General features: G+C 46.3%; 5 protein-coding genes across 10 annotated transcripts in view; 3 read left to right on the top strand and 2 right to left on the bottom strand.

The window, feature by feature from the left end:
* Window positions 1-92: 92 nt before the first annotated feature.
* Window positions 93-1,128, top strand: LOC131281945 (dynein axonemal light chain 4). The gene is made up of 3 exons (XM_058311320.1): window positions 93-161; window positions 428-511; window positions 964-1,128. The coding sequence occupies exons 1-3, from the start codon at window positions 93-95 to the stop codon at window positions 1,126-1,128; spliced, it is 318 nt and encodes a 105-aa protein (XP_058167303.1).
* A 2,046-nt stretch (window positions 1,129-3,174) lies between these two features.
* On the bottom strand, window positions 3,175-7,337 carry LOC131290377 (ARF GTPase-activating protein Git). Its single transcript, XM_058319532.1, has 6 exons — window positions 6,839-7,337; window positions 6,087-6,763; window positions 5,778-6,020; window positions 5,434-5,688; window positions 4,026-4,204; window positions 3,175-3,962 (listed from the first exon to the last, which is right to left on the bottom strand). The coding sequence occupies exons 1-6, from the start codon at window positions 6,894-6,896 to the stop codon at window positions 3,224-3,226; spliced, it is 2,151 nt and encodes a 716-aa protein (XP_058175515.1). The 5' UTR covers window positions 6,897-7,337; the 3' UTR covers window positions 3,175-3,223.
* A 428-nt stretch (window positions 7,338-7,765) lies between these two features.
* On the top strand, window positions 7,766-10,536 carry LOC131288471 (elongator complex protein 2). The gene is made up of 5 exons (XM_058317611.1): window positions 7,766-7,930; window positions 7,996-9,373; window positions 9,444-9,747; window positions 9,816-10,301; window positions 10,376-10,536. Exons 1-5 carry the CDS (start codon window positions 7,808-7,810, stop codon window positions 10,488-10,490), a joined length of 2,406 nt encoding a protein of 801 aa, XP_058173594.1. The 5' UTR covers window positions 7,766-7,807; the 3' UTR covers window positions 10,491-10,536.
* Window positions 10,537-10,623: 87 nt separating this feature from the next.
* LOC131294400 (smad nuclear-interacting protein 1) lies at window positions 10,624-12,812 on the bottom strand. The gene is made up of 2 exons (XM_058322448.1): window positions 12,247-12,812; window positions 10,624-12,183 (listed from the first exon to the last, which is right to left on the bottom strand). The coding sequence occupies exons 1-2, from the start codon at window positions 12,693-12,695 to the stop codon at window positions 10,674-10,676; spliced, it is 1,959 nt and encodes a 652-aa protein (XP_058178431.1). The 5' UTR covers window positions 12,696-12,812; the 3' UTR covers window positions 10,624-10,673.
* A 330-nt stretch (window positions 12,813-13,142) lies between these two features.
* The window catches only part of LOC131281205 (ADP-ribosylation factor 6), a 28,920-nt gene continuing 18,782 nt past the window's right edge, over window positions 13,143-23,280 (top strand). The window contains exons 1-2 of one of the 6 annotated variants that reach the window (XM_058310465.1): window positions 13,143-13,235; window positions 14,009-14,186. The gene's annotated coding sequence lies outside the window, so the exon portion shown is untranslated. Of the gene's footprint in view, window positions 13,292-13,452; window positions 13,579-13,662; window positions 13,758-13,910; window positions 13,931-14,008; window positions 14,187-23,280 lie in introns of those variants that run through there. The other 5 variants (XM_058310466.1, XM_058310468.1, XM_058310469.1 and 2 more) reach the window with 5 other exon arrangements.

Here is a 23,280-nt window from a genome sequence, read left to right on the forward strand (position 1 = left end):
AGGCTATTTTAAAACCCAAATCAGTTTTCATTTCTCATCCAGTAGCAATTTTCGAACTATCCCCCATCGAAGCCATCTGAGTGACGGGGAGGATGGAGGACCAACCGAAAGCGGAAGGTGAGGCGGACAAAAAGATTGTCCATGTGTACCCGTTGGTAAAGGTACGTACGTTAGTGTCGGTGCACTCGATTGTAAGCTTACTAGATTCGTCACAAACATAAGAAAAGACCCTTTTTAAAATATTCCGCACCACCAGTAATTTTGTTTAACTTTTTCCATTATCGCTTGTTTGTGCAATCTTTCTTCGCACTCTCCCTTTCTGATACACACCAAATGAAAATGTTCCTCATCCCGAATCTACCACAACCTGCACCACAAATACCATCACTATCACCGCCAACAACGCCACCTATTCCGACGGGGCCAGTTTTCCGATATGAATGACGATGTCCGAGCCGAGGCGATAGAATTGAGCATTACAGCGTGTGAGAAATACGCACAAAACTACGAGGTAAAAGCAATTGTTCAGCACAAATTATTCGTCCACCTTTTTTCACTATCCCTGTGAGAAGATACCCGAACGAAATCCTTCCTAAAATCCTTTTCCTTCTATATTTCCTTCTTCTATCTAATATTTGTGATTCCAATCAGGGGTCGGCAGGTCTTTTTTTAAACGAGAAATTATTGTTTAATCTCCTACGATATTACAAGATAAAATTTTAGTACTTCTCAAAACGACTCAATGTTCACTACTTTAAAAGAAAAGTATAGATGTTTAGCGATATTCTTTTTTACAATTCTATTTCACCTATTCTTGGTGATTTGATCGTGCGCTGACCCCTGCAAGATTAAACGGAATTAAGTACACGATGAAAAATTATACATTAAAGAAAAGGTTAAAGTATAAAATTTGAAACCAACTCGTTCTGTCGTTTGTTTCCAAAAACGGTTCCACCGCCACAGATTGCAGCGAAAACGATCAAGGAGCTGATGGACAAAAAGTTCGGCACCTTTTGGCACGTGGTCGTCGGCGAAGGCTTCGGGTACGAGGTATCGTACGAAACGAAAAACATTCTCTATCTCTTCTTCGGCGGCAACCTGGCGATCGTACTGTGGAAATGTTCCTAAGTTTGATCAAAAGGAAATTTGACGAAATATTTCGGTTTAGAATTTTGTTTTTAGCAATAGCAGGATGTTTAGTTAAATAGGAGGCAAATACATTTGTTAATGGACGCTTAGGTGAAAATTTAAAAAATTAAATGTAATCGTTTTTTGTGTTCTTCGCTTTTCCTACAAACACCAACTTTCCTTTCCTCCGCCCCAGTCAATCTTGTAAAAATATTCCTAACGAAAAATCGTCTCCCAACCATCGGCCCCCATCATTCCCAGAGACGAAAATGTATAAAATTGTTAACCTTGTACAAAACCTTCTTATTTGCACCTACAACTAAAAAAAAATGTACCAAAATTTCTTACCATCTGTACATACGCTGTGTATAGATGTACAGATCCCCCCGGGGGAGGGATTTTATTGTTTAACCGTTCCCATTGGTTTCCGTACTGTAAGATAAATGTTTTCTATCCAACCAAAAGCCAATCCAACCGAACATTCCAAAAAACATGTACAGCAATAAGCAGGAAAGGGCGTCACACGATGAAAAGGAAGTCTGCAGGAAATGCTTCCACGGTCGACCCGATGATAATAATCCGATGAAGATCTCCCGGGAATTCCCCACCCGGGAACCGGTCCACCCGGTGCAGCGCTTCCTGGAGGCTTGATTTCTCACGTTCTGCAATGCCATTCTACTCTAATCTGCGCCTAACAGCGTCATTGTTGTTTAAAGGACCGATGAAACGATGAAAGATCACAGCGAACGAAATGCTGCCTGTGAGCTCTCTTATCTGAACACTGCCTTCGTGCATTCGTTCGCTTTGCGTAGAGTGATACTTCTTTAAACGCCTTTTCAATATCGCCACTTTTTAAATTCCATTTTTCTTAACATAGCACCGATTGATAGACAATGAGAGTTCTTGCCCAGCACACTCTTATAATAAGCAGCACCGTAATTACCCAGTAAATATCTGAAATGCACGAATAGTACAGTAATAAAGATTTTCATTCATAGAGCATTGTATGTAACAGAATTTCCAACGTATTTTTCTCAATAAACCGAAACGATTCTATCATATCAGCTCAATGTATCAAACCGCCAAGTGGAACAATTTTTGTCATTTTTATGTTTAGTTTTATTAACATCGTTATGGTTTCAGCATCCGCGTGTTTCGAATAGCCGATAAATAGCTGCAATATACTGACGACCCAAACTGGGGAACGTTATATACTTTTTAAAAAAATCTCTATGAACTTGCACATCAGGGTGGGCACATACAAACATTCCTAGTTCCTCTAACTGTATCAAACTCCTTGTTAGAGTACACTTTGTTCTGATTGTTTTTAGTACTGGATAAAAACGAACACGAAACACTTCACATCACTCACTGCCGATCGGTTATTGCAACCTCGTTAGGTTTTAGTTTAATGTAAAATTTCATAAAAAATGGTCCACGATTATACAAACGAGAGAACTCTATCAACCTTAGAATCGTTAGGGAAGGACGATCGTTAAGTAAACGATCTACTGTCGCGTCCCGCTGTAGCCAACAATGAGTTTATTTGTCGTTTGTTGAGCGATTGGGTTTGGTGCTCGCATTAATTGTGTCAGTAAAACCTAGGGGCAATATTATTCCTCTGTTATTTTGGCACTTTTTTATGTATATATTTTTGTATATGTATATATGTATATATGAATATATTTTGTTACGTGTATATTTTGTGTCTGCTAAAATCATATTGCAAACGATTGCTCCGGTCCCACGTGGTTTTTAATAACATTAATTGCGTTCGAGCCAAAGGCTTCTGAAAGTCGGCGGATAAATACTGTACGGGTTACGACTCTGGGTTGAATATGACAAGTTAAACTGATTTAATAGGATGTGGAACATAAATGAAAATTAAAATAGGAAATTAAAATGCTGCTATATTCCATTAAGGCAAACCTGGAAAAGAATCTTCAAACTTTTCATCCATTAAAGGTTGGAGTACACAAAAACCAATGCAGGGTCCTAAGATCTGGGCTTGAATAGTGTAAATACATTAGTGTGGTGTTCCATCCTGCTACTGGTAAGCCTCGAGGCTTTCGATGCATCATGATTGTTTCGTCCCTTAGGACTGCTGCACGTGGGTGATGAGTATTTTCGTTGACATCGCCAGCTCGTACGCACAGCCGCGTACCTGCTCCATGCTCTGCTGGATGCTTTCGCCCAACCCCTTGCCAACCCCCTGGCTAGCACCACCCGGTGATCCGCCACCGTTAAGCTGCCCATTTTCAGCCGCCAGACACTGCTGCAACCGGGCGCACTCGGCCTGAATGAGGTTCGCGTGGTAGTTTAGCTGTTGCAGTGCACCGCGGATGGACTCATTCGCGATCAGCGAACCGGGAAAGAGACTCATCAGGTCGACCACGGCAAGTCGTATCCGTTCCGCACACGGAATGAACGCTTCCCGTTGCGCGAGATCCTTCATGGCGGCGAACAGTTCCTTGATGCGGCGAGCCACCGCATCCGTCCGATGTTTTACCTCCTCGAACGGAGGCATCTGGCCGCCGCCGGAGGAACTTCCCTCCGGTCCGAGATTGTGCGACATCATTGTATCCGCTGCACCTGGGTTCGGGGCCGGCGCCATCGAGTAAAGACTCTGGGTGATGGGCGGTCGACTCTCGTCCGATCGTGGCGCTTGCCGCGTTTCGTACATGCTGACTGGTCGTTTTGCGTAGGCCGCAGCTGCCGCTGCCGCTGCTGCCACTGCCGCTGCCGACGGTGTCGTTTGCCGGGATCCGACCGCAGCATCCGGAGAACTTTCAACCACTCCCGTTGCGCCATTTAAGAGTGTGGGGTCGTTCCGTCTGTAATAAGAAGGATGCCTTAATAACAACCTGATCGAGCAGGAGATGAACTTTTCCACTTACAATTGCACCTCGTGGTCCTGTGTATCGAAGTGCGACTTGAGCTGACTGTTTTCCGACGCCAGCCTGTGTATCATGCTGCGCAGCTCGTTGATGGTCAATTCCTGATCCTGTATTCGCTGACGCAACGTTTCGACCTCCACGTTCGAGACGGCCGCGGGAGACGATTTGTTCACTAGGGCCTTTTTTTTATTACATGAATTGAAAAGAAATATCATAATCATTTACCTTCGAGTAACACCGTGTCGCACTTTCAACCTCTTGTTTTTTCTTACAAGACGGAGATTCCGGAATGTATTAGAGTTTAGGAAAAACACAATTAATGAGAAGCAAACTTACTTTGCGTACAAGAGGCAACAAGATGATGCAGAAGACGGAACACCACACCCACATGCATATGATGAGAACAAGGTGTTATATACACGTAACATTATTGGTTATTTTGGTAGAAAAGAAGGAAAAGAAGAAGAAAAGAAGGTCGATGGTTCATGTTAGCGGGCGATGTTACGTTTATTAACTACGAAAACCGTGTTGATGAATCAGCAGACTTTTGGCATCGAAATTCTGTGTAACCTATCGTGTGTAACCATCCCTAGATAACAAACTAGTACCAACCAGTTCTGCAAACTAGTCATCTTTCATTTTTTTCTCTGATTCTTTATTAACTTTCATTACTAAACGGACGGTTTGGTATTGAGATGTTGGCAAACGGGTTTTTTTTTAAATTTAATTACTTTCACAGTTTAATTTGTAGTGAATGAAATGATAAAGAAACATAAACAACACGTACTAAAATAATTGAATGTATGAATAATATACGTTTAAAGAGCAGACTACAGTTTGTAGCTGTTTGCAATTGTTAGTTCGTCATACAGCATACAAAGTAAAAACATTTCTTTTTAAATATGTAGAACTATTTGAAACAAAGCACAGTATATAAGGTTAAGGCAAAATAACTAAACTACTTAACAAACGTTAATGTATTCGCTACTTTAAAATGTCGTTTAAATATCAAGCACTTTTCGTCCACTTTTTCCCAGTCCATCTTTGCTGGTTTTATTCTATTATACTTGTTAACGCGTGTTAGTAGTGCAACGTTCGAGACCTTTTCCGCTTCGTTTGATCTAAGTGTCGATTTCTTCTCTTTCCGGCCATGAAATGGCCGCTTCGCTGAGACTACGAAGTTGTTCGTACTGGAGCAACCATTGTATGCCCAAAAGTCGAAACCATCGATGATTGGATTCAAAACGTCACGGCACACGATGAGAAACATTGCAAGCAACATAAATTGGCCATCACCACCACCTCCACCACCACCACCATCGCCAACACCACCACAATTGGCGCCAATTCACCCGAAGCTGTTGTTATGATTGAGTACGGATTTCTTCTGGCGCATGAGAAACTTTACCTGTTGCGCGACCGGTGCCAGCGCGGCATAGTCATCGTCGGACGCGACGGCATCGTAGAGCGGTTCGTCGTCGGAGAGGTTCGAATCGCGGGCACCCGGCATGGCGGAAATCTTCAGCTGCGCCAAACCCGCCGGAAGCGGACCATCGATTGGGCGTAGATTGGCCATATTCTGACGCCGGTGCGCATCAAGCAGAACGTCCATCAACAATCCAGCGAATTCTGGCTGACTGAAGCGGGCCAGTTTTTGACGACCCTGCACCGCAAATGGGGAAATAAGGGATGGGAATTAGAATCATTCAAATAAATTGTTAAACGCTTACTACTCAGAACTGATAGACGTACCTGATTTCGGGTGGCACTGAGGTGTGGATTTGTTGGGAGGAACGGAACGGCACCGGATTCGGGATTCAGTGCACTGGTTGCCCAAATGGCCTCCGTCTCCCGGCGATCTACCTCGTCGTACAAGTCCATGACCAGCTCTTCGAACATCCGGTTCGGGACGAGCTGTAGTTTCCCGCGTGCAATTTTCAACTGTTCACTCATTTCCTTTTTTGACTGATCGGGAATAAGAAGATGCTGGCCAGCCTGGAAAGACGTTACAAGAAATACTTAGTATATCGTTGGTTTTGTTTTTTTAATATAGATACGTACCGCATGGTTCGGTTTTTTACCGATCAAAAAGAACGTCAACCGATCGGTCACCTCATACATGGCCTCCAGCAGCCGTTCGGCGATGACGCTGTTCTTCGCCTGTCGCGCCAACTCCAGCGGACTGTTGCCCTGGGCATCGTGTGCGGTAACGTCGGCACCGTACACCAGCAACAGCTCAATCTGCGACAGTTGGCCAGACTTTACGGCCACATGCAATGGCGTAGAACCTTTATCCTCGTGGAAAAAGTTCGGGTCTGCCCCTTGCACCAGCAACCGCAGGGAAGTTTCCAAGTTTCCCGCCCGCACGCTGGCGTGCAGCTGTTTACTCAGCTCCAGCTCCAAACTGCTACCCTCCTCGACCTGAAAGCTGGGCTTCAGCACGTACGCCAGGTTGACGTGCTTGGCGCGGATAAAGTCCGCCTTCGTCGGGTGCACGGCATCTTTGGGTGTTGGTTTACGCTTCAGGTTCTTCGGCGACACCGAGTCTAGCAGCAAGTGCTCCCACACACTGTTGGCACCGTGAGCATTCAGTTGGTTGACGAAATTCAGCACCGACACCTGCCAGCTGCCCTGGCGGAGCGATTTCACCTGGGAAATGTGCCGCCCGAGGCTGCGATGGATCGAGCAACAGTCGGCGCACAGCAGAATGCCACGGTTGATCGACGCCCACGATGGATCTGGCGAGAAGAGATGATGTGAGTCACGATTAAATCCGGTGCACTATGCGATTGCAAGCGATGAACATCACTTACCTGCACCGCCACAGTCACCACAGACGTCCGTTTGGATGCGCGATTTGGCACGTGACATTATTTTTGTTTAAAAAATCTATGCCGTTTTTGGATAATACTGCTGAATGAACTATTTCGTTTAATATTAGCTGGTCGGATCGTCCGGAAAGGGTACGCTAAACTTTGAGCGACGAAGATAGGCGAAGGTTACTAGATCATAGTTCAAAACAACTTTTTCCGATAAACCCGTTTCTATGCCTAGACCAATGCGTCCTCCATGAACCGGATTTGGGTGAAAATCGCTCTCGTGGAAAACAGGTTGCCCGTGAAGATGAGGCAACGGGAGGAACGGCAGAAATGATGAAGCCAGGAGCAGCGAACGGCATTAGTAACGTAAATTGGTACACTTTTCCAGTTCACTGGCCCAACAATTAGAACGATCACCAATTACAACGGCACACTATTGCACCCACGCACGCCCAAGCCAACTGGAGCAACCGTGATTCTAGACAGAGGAGGGCGATTCATCTACCGCAACAGAGGTCGCCATATTTCAAGCTATTGCTTTGCTTCCTTTTTCATCACTGTTCTATGTTTAGAAGCAGGGAAAAAGACTGAAAATCATTTGACATATTCTCGATGCCGAAGCCGCCCCGCACTTCTTCCGGCCCTTTCTTGGTCCACAAACATGGGCAGGGTTGGATATGAACGACGGCAAATTAGCAAAATTCAAGCCTGATGTGGGTGGACATTTTCGATGGAATGTTTTACGTTCAGAAGATTTTCATATTTTTAAACCCATTTCGAAGACTAGCTCTTAATTAATTAATTTCATTGAACTTTCATAAGCAAATTCACAAAGCGCACTACAACCCTGCCCTGGATGAAGTTGACAGTTGGTGGTTTTTAATTTTGTAAACATCACCGGCCTTCGCGGCACATGTTGTTGTCGGCGATTTTGGATTGTGATCATTGCCGTAGTTTAGCAAAATGTCTCTGAAAACACTTTACACTTCCATCGCGTGCAATCGAACCCCGGAATCGCTCGATTGGGGTGACGATGGACTGATATACTTTGCCGCAAATAACGTTGTTGCCGTGTTTAACCCGCAGGTACGTAGACGGTGCACTTTGATACGAATGATGTTGGCCACAACATTTAACCCATGTTTTTGCAGTTCCATGGATCGGTGAAAATCGTGGGAACACTGTTTGGTCACAAAGCGAGGATTAACGCAATTTGTGCGATTCGGAATGCTAGCGATTGCAACGGTGGAATTCATCTCGCCTCCGGTTCCGACGATGGGACATGCATCCTGTGGAATACGAGCGATGAGCATTCATCTTCGCCCGCTCGTTTTACGTTGAGCGGCCACAAAGGAGGGGTGACATCGGTCGATGCTTTCGTTGATGCATCGAACAACTTAATCGTAGCAACCGGATCCGTGGATAGCACAATTAGATTATGGCACGTCGCCGGGAATGATAATGAGTTTGTCTGCTCCCAAACCATCGACTTACAGACGGGACTTACGTTTGGCCTCAAATTGTTCGCTTTGGTCGCATCGAATGCAACCATGCTGGCGTACACCACCGACACAGACATGGTGAATCTATGCGTTTCGCAACCGGACACAGCCCAACCGGAGTCCGGGGCCAAATTTGTGCAAGTTGAGCAACTGCGCGGACACGTGGATTGGGTACGTGGGCTAACTTGTACCCGGCTGCCGGACAGTGATGATTACCTGTTGGCCAGTTCGTCGCAAGATACATTCGTACGACTGTGGCGCATTTCGCCAAGAAAAACCCTGACAGCACAGAAACCCATCGAAGAAATTCAGTTCGATGAAGATATAACGCTCGAAGAGCGAACTTTCACGGTGGTAGGAAAAGACGGCGGGAAGTACCATTACGCCTTATCGCTGGAATCGGTTCTACAAGGCCACGAGGGGTGGGTGTACGGAGTTCACTTTTGCACGCGAGACAACCAGCTGCAGCTGCTGTCTAGTTCCATCGACAAAAGCCTCATCGTCTGGACACCGTCGGAGAGTGGCGTTTGGATGGAGAGTGTCCGCGTCGGTGAGGTCGGTGGGTCTTCGCTCGGGTTTTATGGTGGAAAGTTTTCTCCCGACGGACGATCCATTATCGGGCACGGTTTCCAAGGTAGTTTTCATCTGTGGCACGAAGATACGGAGCAGCCGGGCTTGTGGAAACCGGGAATCATCATCGGGGGACACTTTGGTGGTGTACGCGATCTGTCGTGGGATCCCACCGGGGGCATGTTCCTTATGACCGTTTCGATGGATCAAACCACACGAATTCACGCTCCCTGGCGAAGGGCGGCACAGGACCAGATTGAAACGTGGCACGAAATAGGACGCCCGCAAGTGCATGGTTACGATATGCAATGTTTGACCCTTTTGTCCCGCTATCGTCTCGCGAGTGCGGCGGAAGAAAAAATAATTCGAGTCTTTCAGGCACCGTCCAATTTTGTACAGAACTTTCGAGCTTTGTGCCGTGTAACGGAAGATCCGGAAGGTGACTCGATTGTGGAAGGTACGTTCAATGAACAACAATTTGTTCCGTAAGGAATTAATACAAAGCATTCTTTCCCCTAATTTTGCAGGTCATCCAATGGGAGCGTCGGTGCCCTCACTCGGGCTGTCCAACAAGGCGGTGTTCGAAGTAGAGCAACCGGAAGCGGACAGCAGACACATCAAGGATATGTATCCGGAACATTACTTCAACCCCGTTTCAATGGATGCACCGCCAGCGGAAGAAACGTTGATGCAAAACACACTCTGGCCAGAAATTCAGAAGCTCTACGGACATGGCAACGAACTGTACTCGATTGCTGCCTCATCCGACGGTAGTCTTATAGCGTCTGCGTGTCGAGCGACTTCCTCAGACCATGCGCAAATTTTACTCTGGTAAGAGAAACCGTAAATTCACCAAAACGAGGCTTTGCCTAATTGTTTTCGTGTTCTTCTCGATAAAGGGACACACAAACGTGGCGCATCGTGCAACAGCTGGCAGCCCATCAGCTAACGGTCACGCAGCTTTCCTTTGCACCCAACAATCGGCTCCTGTTGGCCGTCTCGCGTGACCGTACGTTTTCCGTGTACGAACGGCAACAAGACGCGGTCGATTTTAAGCAGGTGATGCGTTCGGATAAAACGAATGGAGTTCATACGCGTATCATCTGGTGTTGCGACTGGTCGCACGATTCGGAAACGTTCGTTACTGGCTCTCGTGATGGCAAAGCTGTGGCCTGGAGCCGCCAGCATGCAGAAGGAACCGATGGTCGAGGGTGTTTCACGTCGAACCGGGTGCTTGAACTCAAGAATGAATCAATAACGGCGGTTGCTTTCGGCCGCAAGAAGCTATCTGATGAGCGTTACCTGGTGGCGGTTGGGTTGGAGAAGGGTTTCATCAAGCTGTACGCGTTGGGCCAGTGGAATCTGCTGCTCAACATTGATCAGTCGTAAGCATACCTTCATTGTTCATGGCGTGTGGTTCGTTCGGAACGATATTCATCCTATTCTCGTTTCATTTCAGATACGCTCACCATCAGACCGTTCAACGTTTATCATTTCGGCCACATGTTGACGATCATCAACTGGCGAGCTGCGGTGATGATGGGTTGGTTCGTATTTACAGTATAGAATTGTAAGAATGTAGTTAAACATAAGATCACAATATTGGCGGAATAAAATAAATACCTAAAGCAATGGTGTTAAACTAAGTGTTTTAAGCAGAACACCATCTACGGCGTTCTACTGAAGTATTCTTTATTCGGTTTTCCTTTCGATCACCCGCTCCTCACCTTTCATCTAATATCTGAAACGAAGGAGCTTCAGTTCGGTCCAACATTGCTGTTGGCACCGGCGAAAGGCTTCGACGTTGGGGACACCTCGTAACCCTCGTCCTCGTTATCATCCTTGCTGTTTTCGTGCAGCAAAACATACTCGCGGGTGCTGAAACCAAACTTGAGCACATCCTTCTCGAACAGCTCGAGATATCGCTTCGGTTCGATTTTCTTATTGTTAACAAACGTCCCGTTGGCCGACTCGAGATCGATGATGTACGGTCGGACACGCTGGCTAGTGCTTCCATCCTCCTTCTGGTACGGTACCAGGCGGTACTGAAACACCGCGTGCTGCTTCGAGCAGGAGGGATGATCGACCGGCAGGTCACACACTTTCCGATCCCGCCCGATCAGATACGCACTTTGCCGGTGGATGTAAAGCGTCGGCAGGGCCTGCTCGCCTTTGAATGGATAAAGGCGCCAGCGACGCTTCGGTTTTCGAGCTCCCGGTGGCTCGGCGTACGCTATAACTGTACCGTTGACTTTGTTCGTTTCTTCCGTCAGCTTTCCGGACAGTTCAAAGTTGGGCTTTTGCTTTGGAGGTGGCGCCGACTCCGAGTCCGAGCCGGGTTCTTCCTTCTTGACGACTGCCCGATCTTCCCCTTTGATAATCCGGGGAACGTGTGGTTTCCCGGAGGATTGTTGGGAATCCGCGTTTCGTCGACCGCCACCCCATTCGAACTGATCTTCTTCATTATCTTGCCCCGGTCGGAAAGGTGCTCTTCTTGGTCCCCTTCCCATCGGTGAACGATCCCTGCCGCGACGTTGCCCTACAGCGGACTCGGACTGGTTCCCTGGTTGGTGGCTTCGGTTGTGACCACGTGGACTCGAAGAAGTTCTTTCAACTTTAACCTCAACTGGTCTGCCTCTAGGTGCATCTCGTTCTCGGTCCTCATTCCGATCGCGACGGTTACGATCTCGCTCATCCGGTGGACCCCTCCAGTCCCGATTACCACGCTGTTGATCCCGAAATTCGCCACGATTGTCGCTTCTGTTATATGGACGTTCTTCCCGCTCGTCGGATTGGTACGGTCGATCGCGGCCACGTTGTTGCTGTCCACGGTAAGCGTGATTCGGAGATTGGTTGCGTCTTTGATGTCCGTCATCGTTTGTTCTCTGCGCTACTCCTCTACCCGTGTTGTACTTATCATAATTATCATTTCGCTGGTTGAATCTCCTGTCATCAAACCGTCCCTCATGGTGCTGATGCGTTGGGGAGGCAGCTCGATGCTCCCGACCATTGTTGTTACCTCTGTTGTACTGCTCGTCATTGCGAGCTGAAACAGGATGGTGGTGGCCCACACTTTCACCCCCACGTTTACTATTTTCATCTGAGTGACGACGTCGGTCCCGATACTCGGCTCGTCCACGGCCAGACGGTGATGGTGATCTAGAACGCGCCCCAGGAGAAGACCTGCGACGATTGTTTTCTCGTTGATATCTCTCGTCTCGCTGCTGGCTGTTATCATCCCGGCTTTCCATTCTACCGGTTCGCTGGCTGAAAATGGAACCACAATCGTTAGCACGAAATTTTCCCGATGTCCTTGCTTATCGATCCTACCTCTTGGAATGATCGTAGTTATGACTACCGTGAACATGACGTCCATCGCCTACACCCGGACTGTCCCATCGTGATGAGGGACCATGTTGTTTCAACAGCCTCTCTTCCCTATCATGCCGCGGCGGTACTTCCGGCGACAGCTGTCGTCCCCTCGGAAAACCACGGTCATCTTTTGCTTCCTTTCCGGTGGCTCGCTCCTCCGACTGCTGCGGTTGTTTTCGATTCCTTCGGGATGAATGTTCCGACTCGTCGTCACTTTTCTCCTCACTCTCCACTTCCTCTGACTGGTGCCGATGTTTCTTGTGCTTCTTGGATTTCTTGTGTTTCTTGTGCTTTTCGTGTTTCTTTTTCTTCTCCACGGACTTGCCGCCACCCGACCGTTTTTGGGCCTTTTTATCGCGGCCAGTGTCGTCTAGTTCACTGCTGTCTTCACTACCATCGGAATACATTACAGACACTACTTGGCTACTGTCGGGATTTACACTATCCTATATTATTGTACACTTTTCTAGCTGAACTGTTTTGCAAAGAATGCTTATCCTTCGGCTATCGTCAGAGATGGCGGTACTAGACTGTTTTGCCTAATGGCATGGAAGAAGGAGGGAAGGAGGAAAGGAGGCAGACTGTCAGTTGTTGTGATCTGTCAGTGACATGGTTACTAGAATAAAGCAGAAATACTTTAGCTACTGTAACCTGCTGCTTCACTCGTGAGTCAAACTTGATGTGTTTTAAATCACTGTGCAATTATTGCATAGTTTTAGAATCATATTAAACACAAGCCATTCAATAATTGTCGAATATAATTGGATTCCAAGATGGCGCTATGACTATCTGTCAAATAGCTTGTGTTGAGCTGCCCAGGTGACAGCAGGGGAAGGGAAATGATTCAGTTGTCGGTTTGATTTCAATCGTAGCGCACGTCCATGTCGGCCGCTGCTTAGATCGGGTGGTTTTCTTTAAACCGTGGAGCATCCTAGCATCAGTCAAACGTAAAGCATAATTGTGCGGTGTTGCGTTTGCGTGAAAGTGGCGAAAAGGAGCAATGGTTTGTCTAGCATGACAGGAACGCCGTGTTGATATGTGATTGAGCTAATATCGCTTCCAGCATTAACGAGTGAGACTGCGGATTTACGCTTTTTCCGCAAGGATCCCTGCGCATTCTAAGGGGTCCCGGGCGATGTGATTTCCGGTGAAAAGCGACCGAATCAATTAGTCAATTTCATCCTCTTCAACATTTATGATTCGTGATTTCTTTTCCATTTGAGCTAGACATGCGCGTATGCAAGAGAGTGAGTGAAACGTTCGAGGAGCACGAGCGAGATAGTGAATGATGTACGAGAGGGTGTGTGCGTTTGTCCGTGTCTGCTTTTGGGCAGGGTGTTGGTGACGACTTGAAAAATTTTAGTTTCGATCAGCAACGTCGTTGACGGGTCATGATGGCATCGAGTCGCTCGCAAATGGGCATTGTTGTGTGTTGTTTTCCGGTTTAGAGTGAAGAAATTATGCTTCCCGTGCGTGCATAAGTATTTCAGTTGCTTCGTGAAACAGCTCTCGGCGAGCTTGTGCTTGATGGCTTTGCCCCCAAAACAACACGGGTTTCGTTTCGATGCAGCAGACTGGCATCAGCATCATTGTGTGTGAAGTGCCACGAAATGCTGGTGCAGCTCTGCAGTGGGCCCACAGTGTGCAGTGCGTTCCGATGTTTCACTTTCTAGTGGCACATCCGTAAGTTCTTTTTTACTAATCTTGTTTCTATCTGCAGCGAGCCAGTGTTGTTCCAGGAGTACTTTGTGTGTTTGAATCGTGTAGCTAAACGTATGTGCGTCCCTTCGGGTGGCGGTAGTGTGGAAAGTGTTTGAAGAAGAAAACTTACACCGTTCTGCAGCAGGAAATCTCGACACCGTAACTGCACCATAGGACACACGATCATCTTTCCAGTGGTAAGTTAACCCTTTTGCTGCTCTCACGGCCAGAGAATGAGGCCATCGCAAACAACCAACCTTTTTTCGATGGCGTCCGGCAAGCGCTCGACTGGGAGCATTGCATCACTTCCCAGAATTTGTTGGTTCCGTTTTGTGTGCATCCTTCGTTTGGTGTGATTTTTCTTTACGCTGAATTTAGCGAATTGTCGGTTATTTCCTTTGTATCGATTTCTTTCACAATCCATCGCGGTGCGCGACAACGGGAACTTTGATTGCTTTGATGTTGCTATGCTGCTGGTTTTCGTTGTTTTGGTTTTGACTGGAAACAGGGCCGTGTACACCATTACCCCGTGTAATTATAAACATTGAGTACTATCTGTATATTATTTTCTTATTTTTATTCCTCCAATCCCCTTTCAAACGCACGAACGTCTCAATCTTCTCACCCCCCAGAAAGCGTTAGAGCTGTGGCATTGTGCTGTGGTGATATCTGAGAACTTGCATATCATGTTACTCAAGGTGTGTGTCGCTGCTGAAGTGAACGCATGTTTATCAATGTTAATAGTTTCATTGGACAATCCTATGCCTGCCGGAGCGGTAAATCTGGTTTTTAGCGATCCGCGCCTTAGGGGGGGTTACTCAAGAAAGGATCATTCTACCACTTTATTTCTACTTCTGTCTAGAGGTGAGAGGAAATTCATGAACCCGGGACCCTTTTTTACGTTGTTTTGCTGTGGGCTAAGAAAAAAAAGAACGAAGACCTTTGTTAAAACAATCACGTCCCTCACTCAAGATGATGGGTAATATGTATTTAAAAATGAAAAAAAAGGAATGGAATAAGATTAATAGGACATCATATTTCTTCGCAAGGATCTACAAAGGGTCTCGGTTCGGTGGAAAAGCTCGACAGGTATAGCTGATGGCAAAAGGAGGGATTTCTTTTCGATCACGTGATCGAAAAACGACCAGAAACGAGTAAAAGCGTTCTTCAATATACGGGCCATTTCGAGTGCACGATCCAGTTTAAATGGCCAAATGGATTGGCATCGAATCGATTTAGCATCGAGAAATACACACACTCCTCTGCCAAATGCATGTACCCCAACTATCGCTTTTTAAGAATCGACTTTATTGTGGCCCCCCGACGCCGGGGGTTAGGGTTGGGAAAATTTATCCCAATCTAGTATCTAGTCTATTGCCCGGCAAATGCGTCCGACGGACGATGGGCACCCCAGTTCTTGCGAGGGTTAAACATGGCTGGAACCTAATTGAGTTTCTCATCGTCTCATGCAATGTCAGTCCTCCCCCCTAGTCCAGGGGGGGGAAGATATGAGGCCACCAAAGGAGGACGAAGCAGGAGGTCGAAATTGGCGACGACGACCGCGAGCAGACGTTATTGGAACACGAAACCGTATCGTTTTGGCGCACACAGAGGTGTGTATTTTCGTTCAGAGCATTAGAAGTGGGACGAGATCTGCAGACGGCTGGGAACGAAGTTCGAGGTGGATAATTTAGCAATCGATAGCTCTAAGCGTCGCTTTATCAATTGACCATTCAATTGTCAAAACATTACGGCTACATAGAATGTCATAACAATGCTTCGTCAACGGTAATTGAAAGCCAAATGGTATTGCGATTGCGATTAAAAAAAGGAGGAGGGTGTAAATGACAGTTTATACAGTTGATTAATTGTTTTATGCTACTTGCCGAACGCATGGGAGTTCTTGTAGTTGTTTAAGCTTGAACAGATAAAAGGCAGAGGAAGCCAATGCACATACTTACGTTTGCCTTATCCAAGGTTCTTTCTGCTTCCGCTGTCTCGTTGCGGATGTTGCGGATGTTGCTTCTGTGGTTCAGTGTTGGTTCTATGATAACGAAACTTTATGTTGCCTTTTTTCTTTTAGCTTCGGCTTCAACTGTTGAGGAAGAAGAAAATATAAAAAGCTACGAAAAAGTCACAAAACACTCAAGCATAGTTAATACCGGAGTTATCTTGTTTTAAAGAAAGGACGTCTTTTTAAATGAAGTTTTGAAGAACAGCACGTATGAGTAAGAATTTGAAAGATTTTCATATGATGCACGACGTACTTTTCATCGCTTCGATTATTCCTTATTATTTTAATCTCATTATCAAGTAAAGCCTTCCGTGGTTTGCAGTTGGCTTCTGCTCCGTTGGGTCAAAAAATGAGGCCATGGCGAAATCCTGGAACAGATCCTGTAGCAGGAAGGATTTATGCTCCTTGAGCCCCCTCCTTTCGTATGTGTGTATATGCACATTAATGACTGGATGACGTATGTAGCGCGTCACGGAACGAACGACGCAACTCTCGAAACTGAAAATGAGTAAGGTTTTGTTGTAGAACTGCTTTAATTGCTGTCCTTCTTTCTTTTAGGCGCCCCGGAAAAGGTCACCGGCGGAGGAGAGGGAAGCGCGGTTGATTTCCGTTCTGGTGCAATGCCTTTCTAAGAGGATGAGGGCAGGATTTCAAGAGTGCAAACATCGAAAAGGACGGGGGGTAGAACGCCGGAAGTGCCGCAAGGGGGAGATAGACGAAACCGATTTTCGCAAACCCCCCTCCTGAAAGCAACTGACGGCGCCGGCTTTTTGTTTTATGCTTCCCCTCCGGGTGGCGGCACACATCTTGACGCCAACCTCGAGACCACCGTGTGATTGTGCGATTGTTTTTTACTACGGTGACAGTTTCCTTGATTCTGCGCCACGGCACTGCATTATTTGGATGTTCAGTGTGGGGTAAAAAACTGCACTGTGGAACTTGTCGTTGAAAATAGGGTAACATGGTGGACCAGTTTCCATTGAAAGGTGCAGATTTTTAACATTTGAACAATATAACATTTAAATTATGATAACGAGACGTAAACAAACCCATCCATCCCAACAGGAAAGTAAGTTAAATGTGATTTTCGTTTCATTTTTAAGATAAAACGTAACAGCGGGAATCCCACCGCAACAATAATGTCGTTGAAGCATTGTTTTGCTACCGTTGTTCGTAAATGTTTCGTTCCGGCGGCAACAAAAAAGGGTTCCTTTCACCACACCACACCACACTACTACCATTGTTTCCGTTTTCCCGATAAAAAATGTGCCATTCTTGCCCCCTTTGCCACTTCCGACGGAAAATACCACCTACGAAGCAACAACCCGTGAGTTTGTGGTCACTTTTGTTTGCCGCCTCGACTGCGCTGCAGTGTATGACTACTACTTACTTATCCGACTTTACGACAAGCGGGAAACTTTCACCCACTTCTCCTGCGTCGACAGGGAGGGAAGGAAGGTCGGTGTTAAAGGTCACTTGTGGTGAAAGCTTGGAATGTGTGCACACGGCGCCAGAAGGAGGGGGAGGGAAAATCTGGTACTTTTTAACCTTTTTTTGTATGATTTTGTTTGGGTCCCCGAAAATTTGACTTGTTGTTTGAAAAGTTTGCCATTGTTTAGCATGCTTAATGTCACAGAAATGTTATGAAAAATCTTCGCATCGCAAACATGTTGCACTATCCATTTCATTAGAGTTAGTATAAACCGGTCCAGATCATCACCTGTGCTATATTCATAAAATTACACCTAATCAGGTCGCACTGTCACTTCCGTTAAATGGATGCATAATTGGTTTGTTCGAGGCTATGAGTGATATCGCAGCATCCCCAACCCAAACGAATGGACGCCCTCCGTTTTCTTACGCACAGGATATGCTCTAGGACGCATCCACAGCTACTCCCTTCCCCCTCCCGTGCTTGCCTTCCTCCCGGGGATCGAAAGGAAAAGTTTGTCGTAAATAACTGATCGTCGCTGATGATCGACGCTGCTCTCGCCACCTCTCCCCTTCGTTCGGTTGATTACCAGCTTCCGTGGACGTGACCTACGCCGGCAGATGTGCTACCAAAGAGAGTGAGAGGGAGGGACGGAGGGAGGAATTGTTTTCTCTTCTTTTGGTGGAATAATTAGCGCCTTGCGGAGAAGAAGGTGAATGATGTGAGGCAGAGCGAAATGATCGAGCAGTTAATGAGTGTGTGTGTGAGCATGACCGCAATGCTTCTTGGCTGCTTCTTGTACCAACAGCAAGGATACAACACAACGAACGAACAAGGGAAAGCACACAACACTCTCGCTCGCTCGACGAGAAGGAGGTGGAACGCGTGGAAAACGTTGTTTTAATGCGTACGGTTGTCGATGATTTGAGGTCGGTGCTGGAGAAAAGTCTCGGTGCATTTTAAAGCACGATCATATGAAGAAGAGAAAGGAACCGTCGAAGGAAAGGAGGCTTTTATGGGGTGATCATATTGATCAAGATGGTGCTGATAATTGTGATGATGAACTTGCACTCGCTTACCTCGGGGATTGTTTCGGAACCGAACACGTAGAAACAAACTGAGAACCCTTTTCCTGTGGTCACTGTTGAGAAATGCCTTTATTGTACAACTTTTGAATCCATTTCTCGGCCGCTTTACTACAGTGTTGCGTATGCAAGCGTGGGTCATAATTATACTCGCTGTAATTTTCACTTTTCATCCACCCCAGTCGGCCTGCAAAATGAAGCGTGTGCGAGTTTTGTTTGTAAAATCGGCGAAATAAATTGTTGGTACAAAATTAAGAGCGAAAGTTGACGGCGGGTTTTATTTTCCAACCCCTTAGGGGGGGACGAAAGGAAGCTGGTGCACTGCCGGTAAAGAGAGAAAAGCCAAAGGCTAAAGATAATGGTACGGCGCGTGAAAAAGAAAACTTTACTTGTGGGGGCATTTTGGGCTTCACTTCTTTGCGGAAAGGAAAATAAATTGAATATCATTATTTGCGGACGAAATTGGTTGTGTACTACAGGAAGCGAAAAAAGAGCGAAAAGCGGGTTGTCGGTTTGTTTTACCTTGGCTGAAAACATGGATGTAAAAAAAAGGTTGAGGGTCAGGGTCGCAATCGCGGTGGAAAAATCAAACACTCTTCTCCCCTTCATCTTGATCGTCGGCCCTCTCTCTCTCATCTTTTGCTGGATGGGAAATTTTCTTCATTTTAATTTGGAAAGTCGGCTTCGTCTGTGAGGGGAACGAAACCGTTCAAGAAGAGGGTGGTGGGATGGTAAAGAACGGAAAATTGGGAAAAAGCCGCTCACCAGATGGTGTGTTTTGTACCCTTACGAAGCTTATTTCTTCTTCACTGTTATCGTCTGCAATCAAGGGCATTTAGTCATACATATTTTGTTATATCTTATGGATACTTTCTCGCTGCGATTGGGGGTTTTCTTTTGCCGAGATATTGGCAAAAAACTTTGCTTCCTACATCCGACATGGGACTTTAATCTAACCCAATAGATTTTAAATTTAATTTTATAAATTTGCTATACAAGGTGAAAGTTCAACACATTTTGTTATGATTATCAATAATGATATGTTCAAATATATCGCTTCAAGCTCTCATGCTCGGCGATGAAAACTAGCGCACAATCAGCAACCGATACAAACTGAATAAACATAACTCCCCGCTATCATCATGTAATCGTATCACGTCCTCCTGCTCCATTTTTTCCCGGACCGGACGTGCCGATTGCCGTAGACGCAGTGTAAAACACACACACACACTGTCGAACGAACCCGACCGATTGTTTGTCGGTTTTATCTTCCCTGGCGACCATTGGGCTTCTTATCTCTTCTCAAGGCTGTGCTTTTGCTTATGGTGGTTGCCTTTTGACGTCATTATTCTGGCCGTCGTCTCCTCGGTCACTCTCCTCGTCGTCACCCTCGGTGAGGGTGGTGGTTGGGTGGTGTGAGGAAGGGGAATCGTGGGATGGGCCCCTCGATACTTTCATCTGAGATTTTTATGCCGCACTCCGAAAAAGGTAAGGTAGAGTAGTTTGTTGATTTTTATGACGGAACTTTTACTTTTTCCGCCGCCGCGAAGATGTTGAAACTCTCGCAAGCACAGATGTTGAAGCTGTTATCGTTTATGAAAATCAAAATGAATGGCATCGATTTTTACGAATTCATTCATATTGAACTCGCTTATCATTTTATCTATTTTCCACTTTACTTTGCGGTATTTTTTTTTTATTTGAACACCTCAAAAGGATTCTCGCAGAAGCAAAGTAATTATTTCAATGTGGAAACTAATTTTGTTGTTTTGCCAGAAACATTGTATGATGGACACTAGCCAAATCATTTCTCTCTTGCGACGCTTGTTTCAAATGGACCGCAATCTCGTACGTGACATCGGTAGTGAGCTTGTAAGACGATCGAATCTTCGCCTTGTTAAAGATGGTTTCTTCCGGCGCCAGCTATCATTCCAAAGGTCGACTATCAAAACCTTCCGTCCCTCTCTCGAATATTGTCCCACTACTGGGCTTTCGTAATACCTCGTTCCATTTTGGACCGTCCTCGCCAACCTTCCCCTCATCCTCCTGTGACTTCGTGTGGTGGTCATTATCAGCATGATTCAACCCCGCCGCAACCCCAAACTAGCACGTCCACCGACTCCACCTTTCTTACCTTCGGCGGCATACGTGAAGAAGGCGTTGATCACCACGATGGAGGAAATGTTTGTTATTTTTTGTAGATTCCCTCCGTCCGAACCTCCGCCTCCTGATAACAAGTTCATTCGTCTAACATTTTTCTACATTTAATTGAATGTCGGCAAGAGGAGGACCCTTGGCTTTGAATGGAATGATAAGAAATGGAAGAAAAACTAAAGAAATGAATGATCGTGTAGGTCAGAAGAGAATGTTTAGCGAACTAGTTTTCCTCCGCATCCCTAGAACGATCTATGTTCGTTTATTCAGTAAATTGTTTTGTTTCGATTTATTTTTATGAGTTCCACGCTACTGACACTATGTTTTCGCTATTCGATCTTTATTTGAAAAACCTTCGTCTGGGTCGATTATCGCCGCTTTCAATTGGAGCGCACCCTCGACGATCGACGAGTGGCTTGTTTTTCCCTTCCCGCAGATTGGAACGCATCAATTTCTCGCGATATGTGTTCGATGAGTGATGGATGCTTTATTGCACCTTCTTTACTGCTGTCATAACAAGGGGGCATCTTTGCTTGCTGGCGGGAAAAGAAGGCACCGAATAGGATGGCATTAATCACAACACCCTGGTTCTATTTTGGTTTGTCGAAAAAAAACGTGGCAAACAGCAGATTAAACTTGGCGGCGGCCATTATTGAATGAAAGTTTGTTACTTTTTCTTCCGACGTGGTTTTGATCTTTTCTTGTACTGTCTTCGGAACATGCCTAGTCTTTTTTAGAAGCTTACAAGACATTGTCCCTTTGGTTCTGTTCTTAGTTGGGTTTCGAACTCTATTTTGTTGCTGGCTAAACTACTCGGCTGTGCTGAACCAGAAGCATCAATAAAAGTCAACTCCATGCATGCACATAAATGCTGGGATGCGATCGATTTCATGTTCAATGTCCGCCAGAATCGTTGTAAGGTCATTCGAACCTGCAATTTGCCATCCGGTAGTATTCTTGTTAGTTATGCGTTGTAAAATCCATCCCACTATTTCCCTTTCGTGGATCCTTCGAGGTTGGTTGTAGTAAACTCAATTGACTAACTGGTTTGACATTGCATTTGCTGCGGGGAGTGGTTTGCATGTGCCGTTAAGAAACGTGCCCGTGGAAAATCGATTTTCCACCAAGCTTGCGGGAGGTAGGCGAACAGAAAATCACCTGGGAAAACGCAGCGACGGCTGTGTTGGGTGGGAAACAACGACAACAACCCCGAGGAGGACATAAATAATGCTCTGGTCGGTTCGTGGCTGATAGTGATCGCCGCGTTTTCCCCCCACCACAACATCGTTTGTGAAGGGCGTAATGGCTAGAGGCGCAAGGCTTCCGCCCCATGCAGCGGAAAAGCTTTCGTGTGCATGGGTGGTGGTGGTGGTTTGGTGGGTGGCTTTGGATTGATGATGTGTTCTCAGCTGTCCGGTTCCCCGCGAAGGGGCACGGGTTTTGCAAACTAGAAGGCAACATCAAACGAAATTTTCCACCGAACTGGGTCAAATAAACAGGGCGCACTGTTTGTTTGCGAGTGCAATATTGTGTGCTGGAGAGGGTATATGATATATTTTGTTTTTCCTTGGCATGTTGTGCTCTCATTCCCACCCACCATCATCGCACGCTGCAACAACAACGTGTTCTGTGTGAGTCGCCGCGTTTTCCGACGCCGGCCCGTTGGTGGCGGGAATTTCGTGATTGTGGCACCCGGTGCAAATGAAGGTGCGATAATCCTACGATAGCGATAACGGATGCTGGATGAAACAAAGGCTCCACAGACAATAGGGCTTGACAGATCGAAGAGCGACAGATGCAGTACCGGTACGGACTGAACCACGTGCGGAACGAACAGACGAGTAGTAAAGAAGTAAAGATAAATAAAGAAACCAATCAAGTGAATTTGATTAACCATAGTGGGTACAACAGTGGCGACGAGAAGGGCGACGTGAAAAACCCAAAATCAGACACGGGAAAGCTAAGTTTAGTTAAGAAACCGAGTAAGGAAGTAAGTAAAGAAAGGCGTATGCAAAGCCGAAAGGTATGCAAGCCGAGGAAAGGCGTATGCAAAGCCAAAGGCGTATGCAAGCCGAAGAAAGGCGTATGCAAAGCCAAAGGCGTTTGCAAGCCGAAGAAAGGCGTATGCAAAGCCAAAGGCGTATGCAAGCCGAAGAAAGGCGTATGCAAAGCCAAAGGCGTATGCAAGCCGAAGAAAGGCGTATGCAAAGCCAAAGGCGTTTGCAAGCCGAAGAAAGGCGTATGCAAAACCAAAGGTGTATGCAAGCCGGAAAAAAAGGCGTATGCAGAGCCAAAGGTGTATGCAAGCCGGGAAAAAGGCGTAGGGAAGCCGAGTATAGATGTATGGGGGATGAAAAATATGATAAATCATTTCAGGAAGATGGAGAAGTTCGAGATCCCACCATTCGCGTTCAAATCGTTGCCGCAGAACGAGGTCCGCGGACAATGGACGAAATGGAAGAGGAATCTCGAGTACGTGGTTGCTGCGAGCGGAGAGACCAATAAAACACGGCTGAAGTACGTGTTATTGGCGAGGGCTGGACCAGATGTGCAGGATGTTTTCCAGTCGATTCCAGAGGCGGACGTGCAAGAGAATGAGGATGGCA

Source organism: Anopheles ziemanni, chromosome 2, assembly GCF_943734765.1.
Source record: "Anopheles ziemanni chromosome 2, idAnoZiCoDA_A2_x.2, whole genome shotgun sequence".
NCBI classification, from domain to species: Eukaryota; Metazoa; Arthropoda; class Insecta; order Diptera; family Culicidae; genus Anopheles; species Anopheles ziemanni.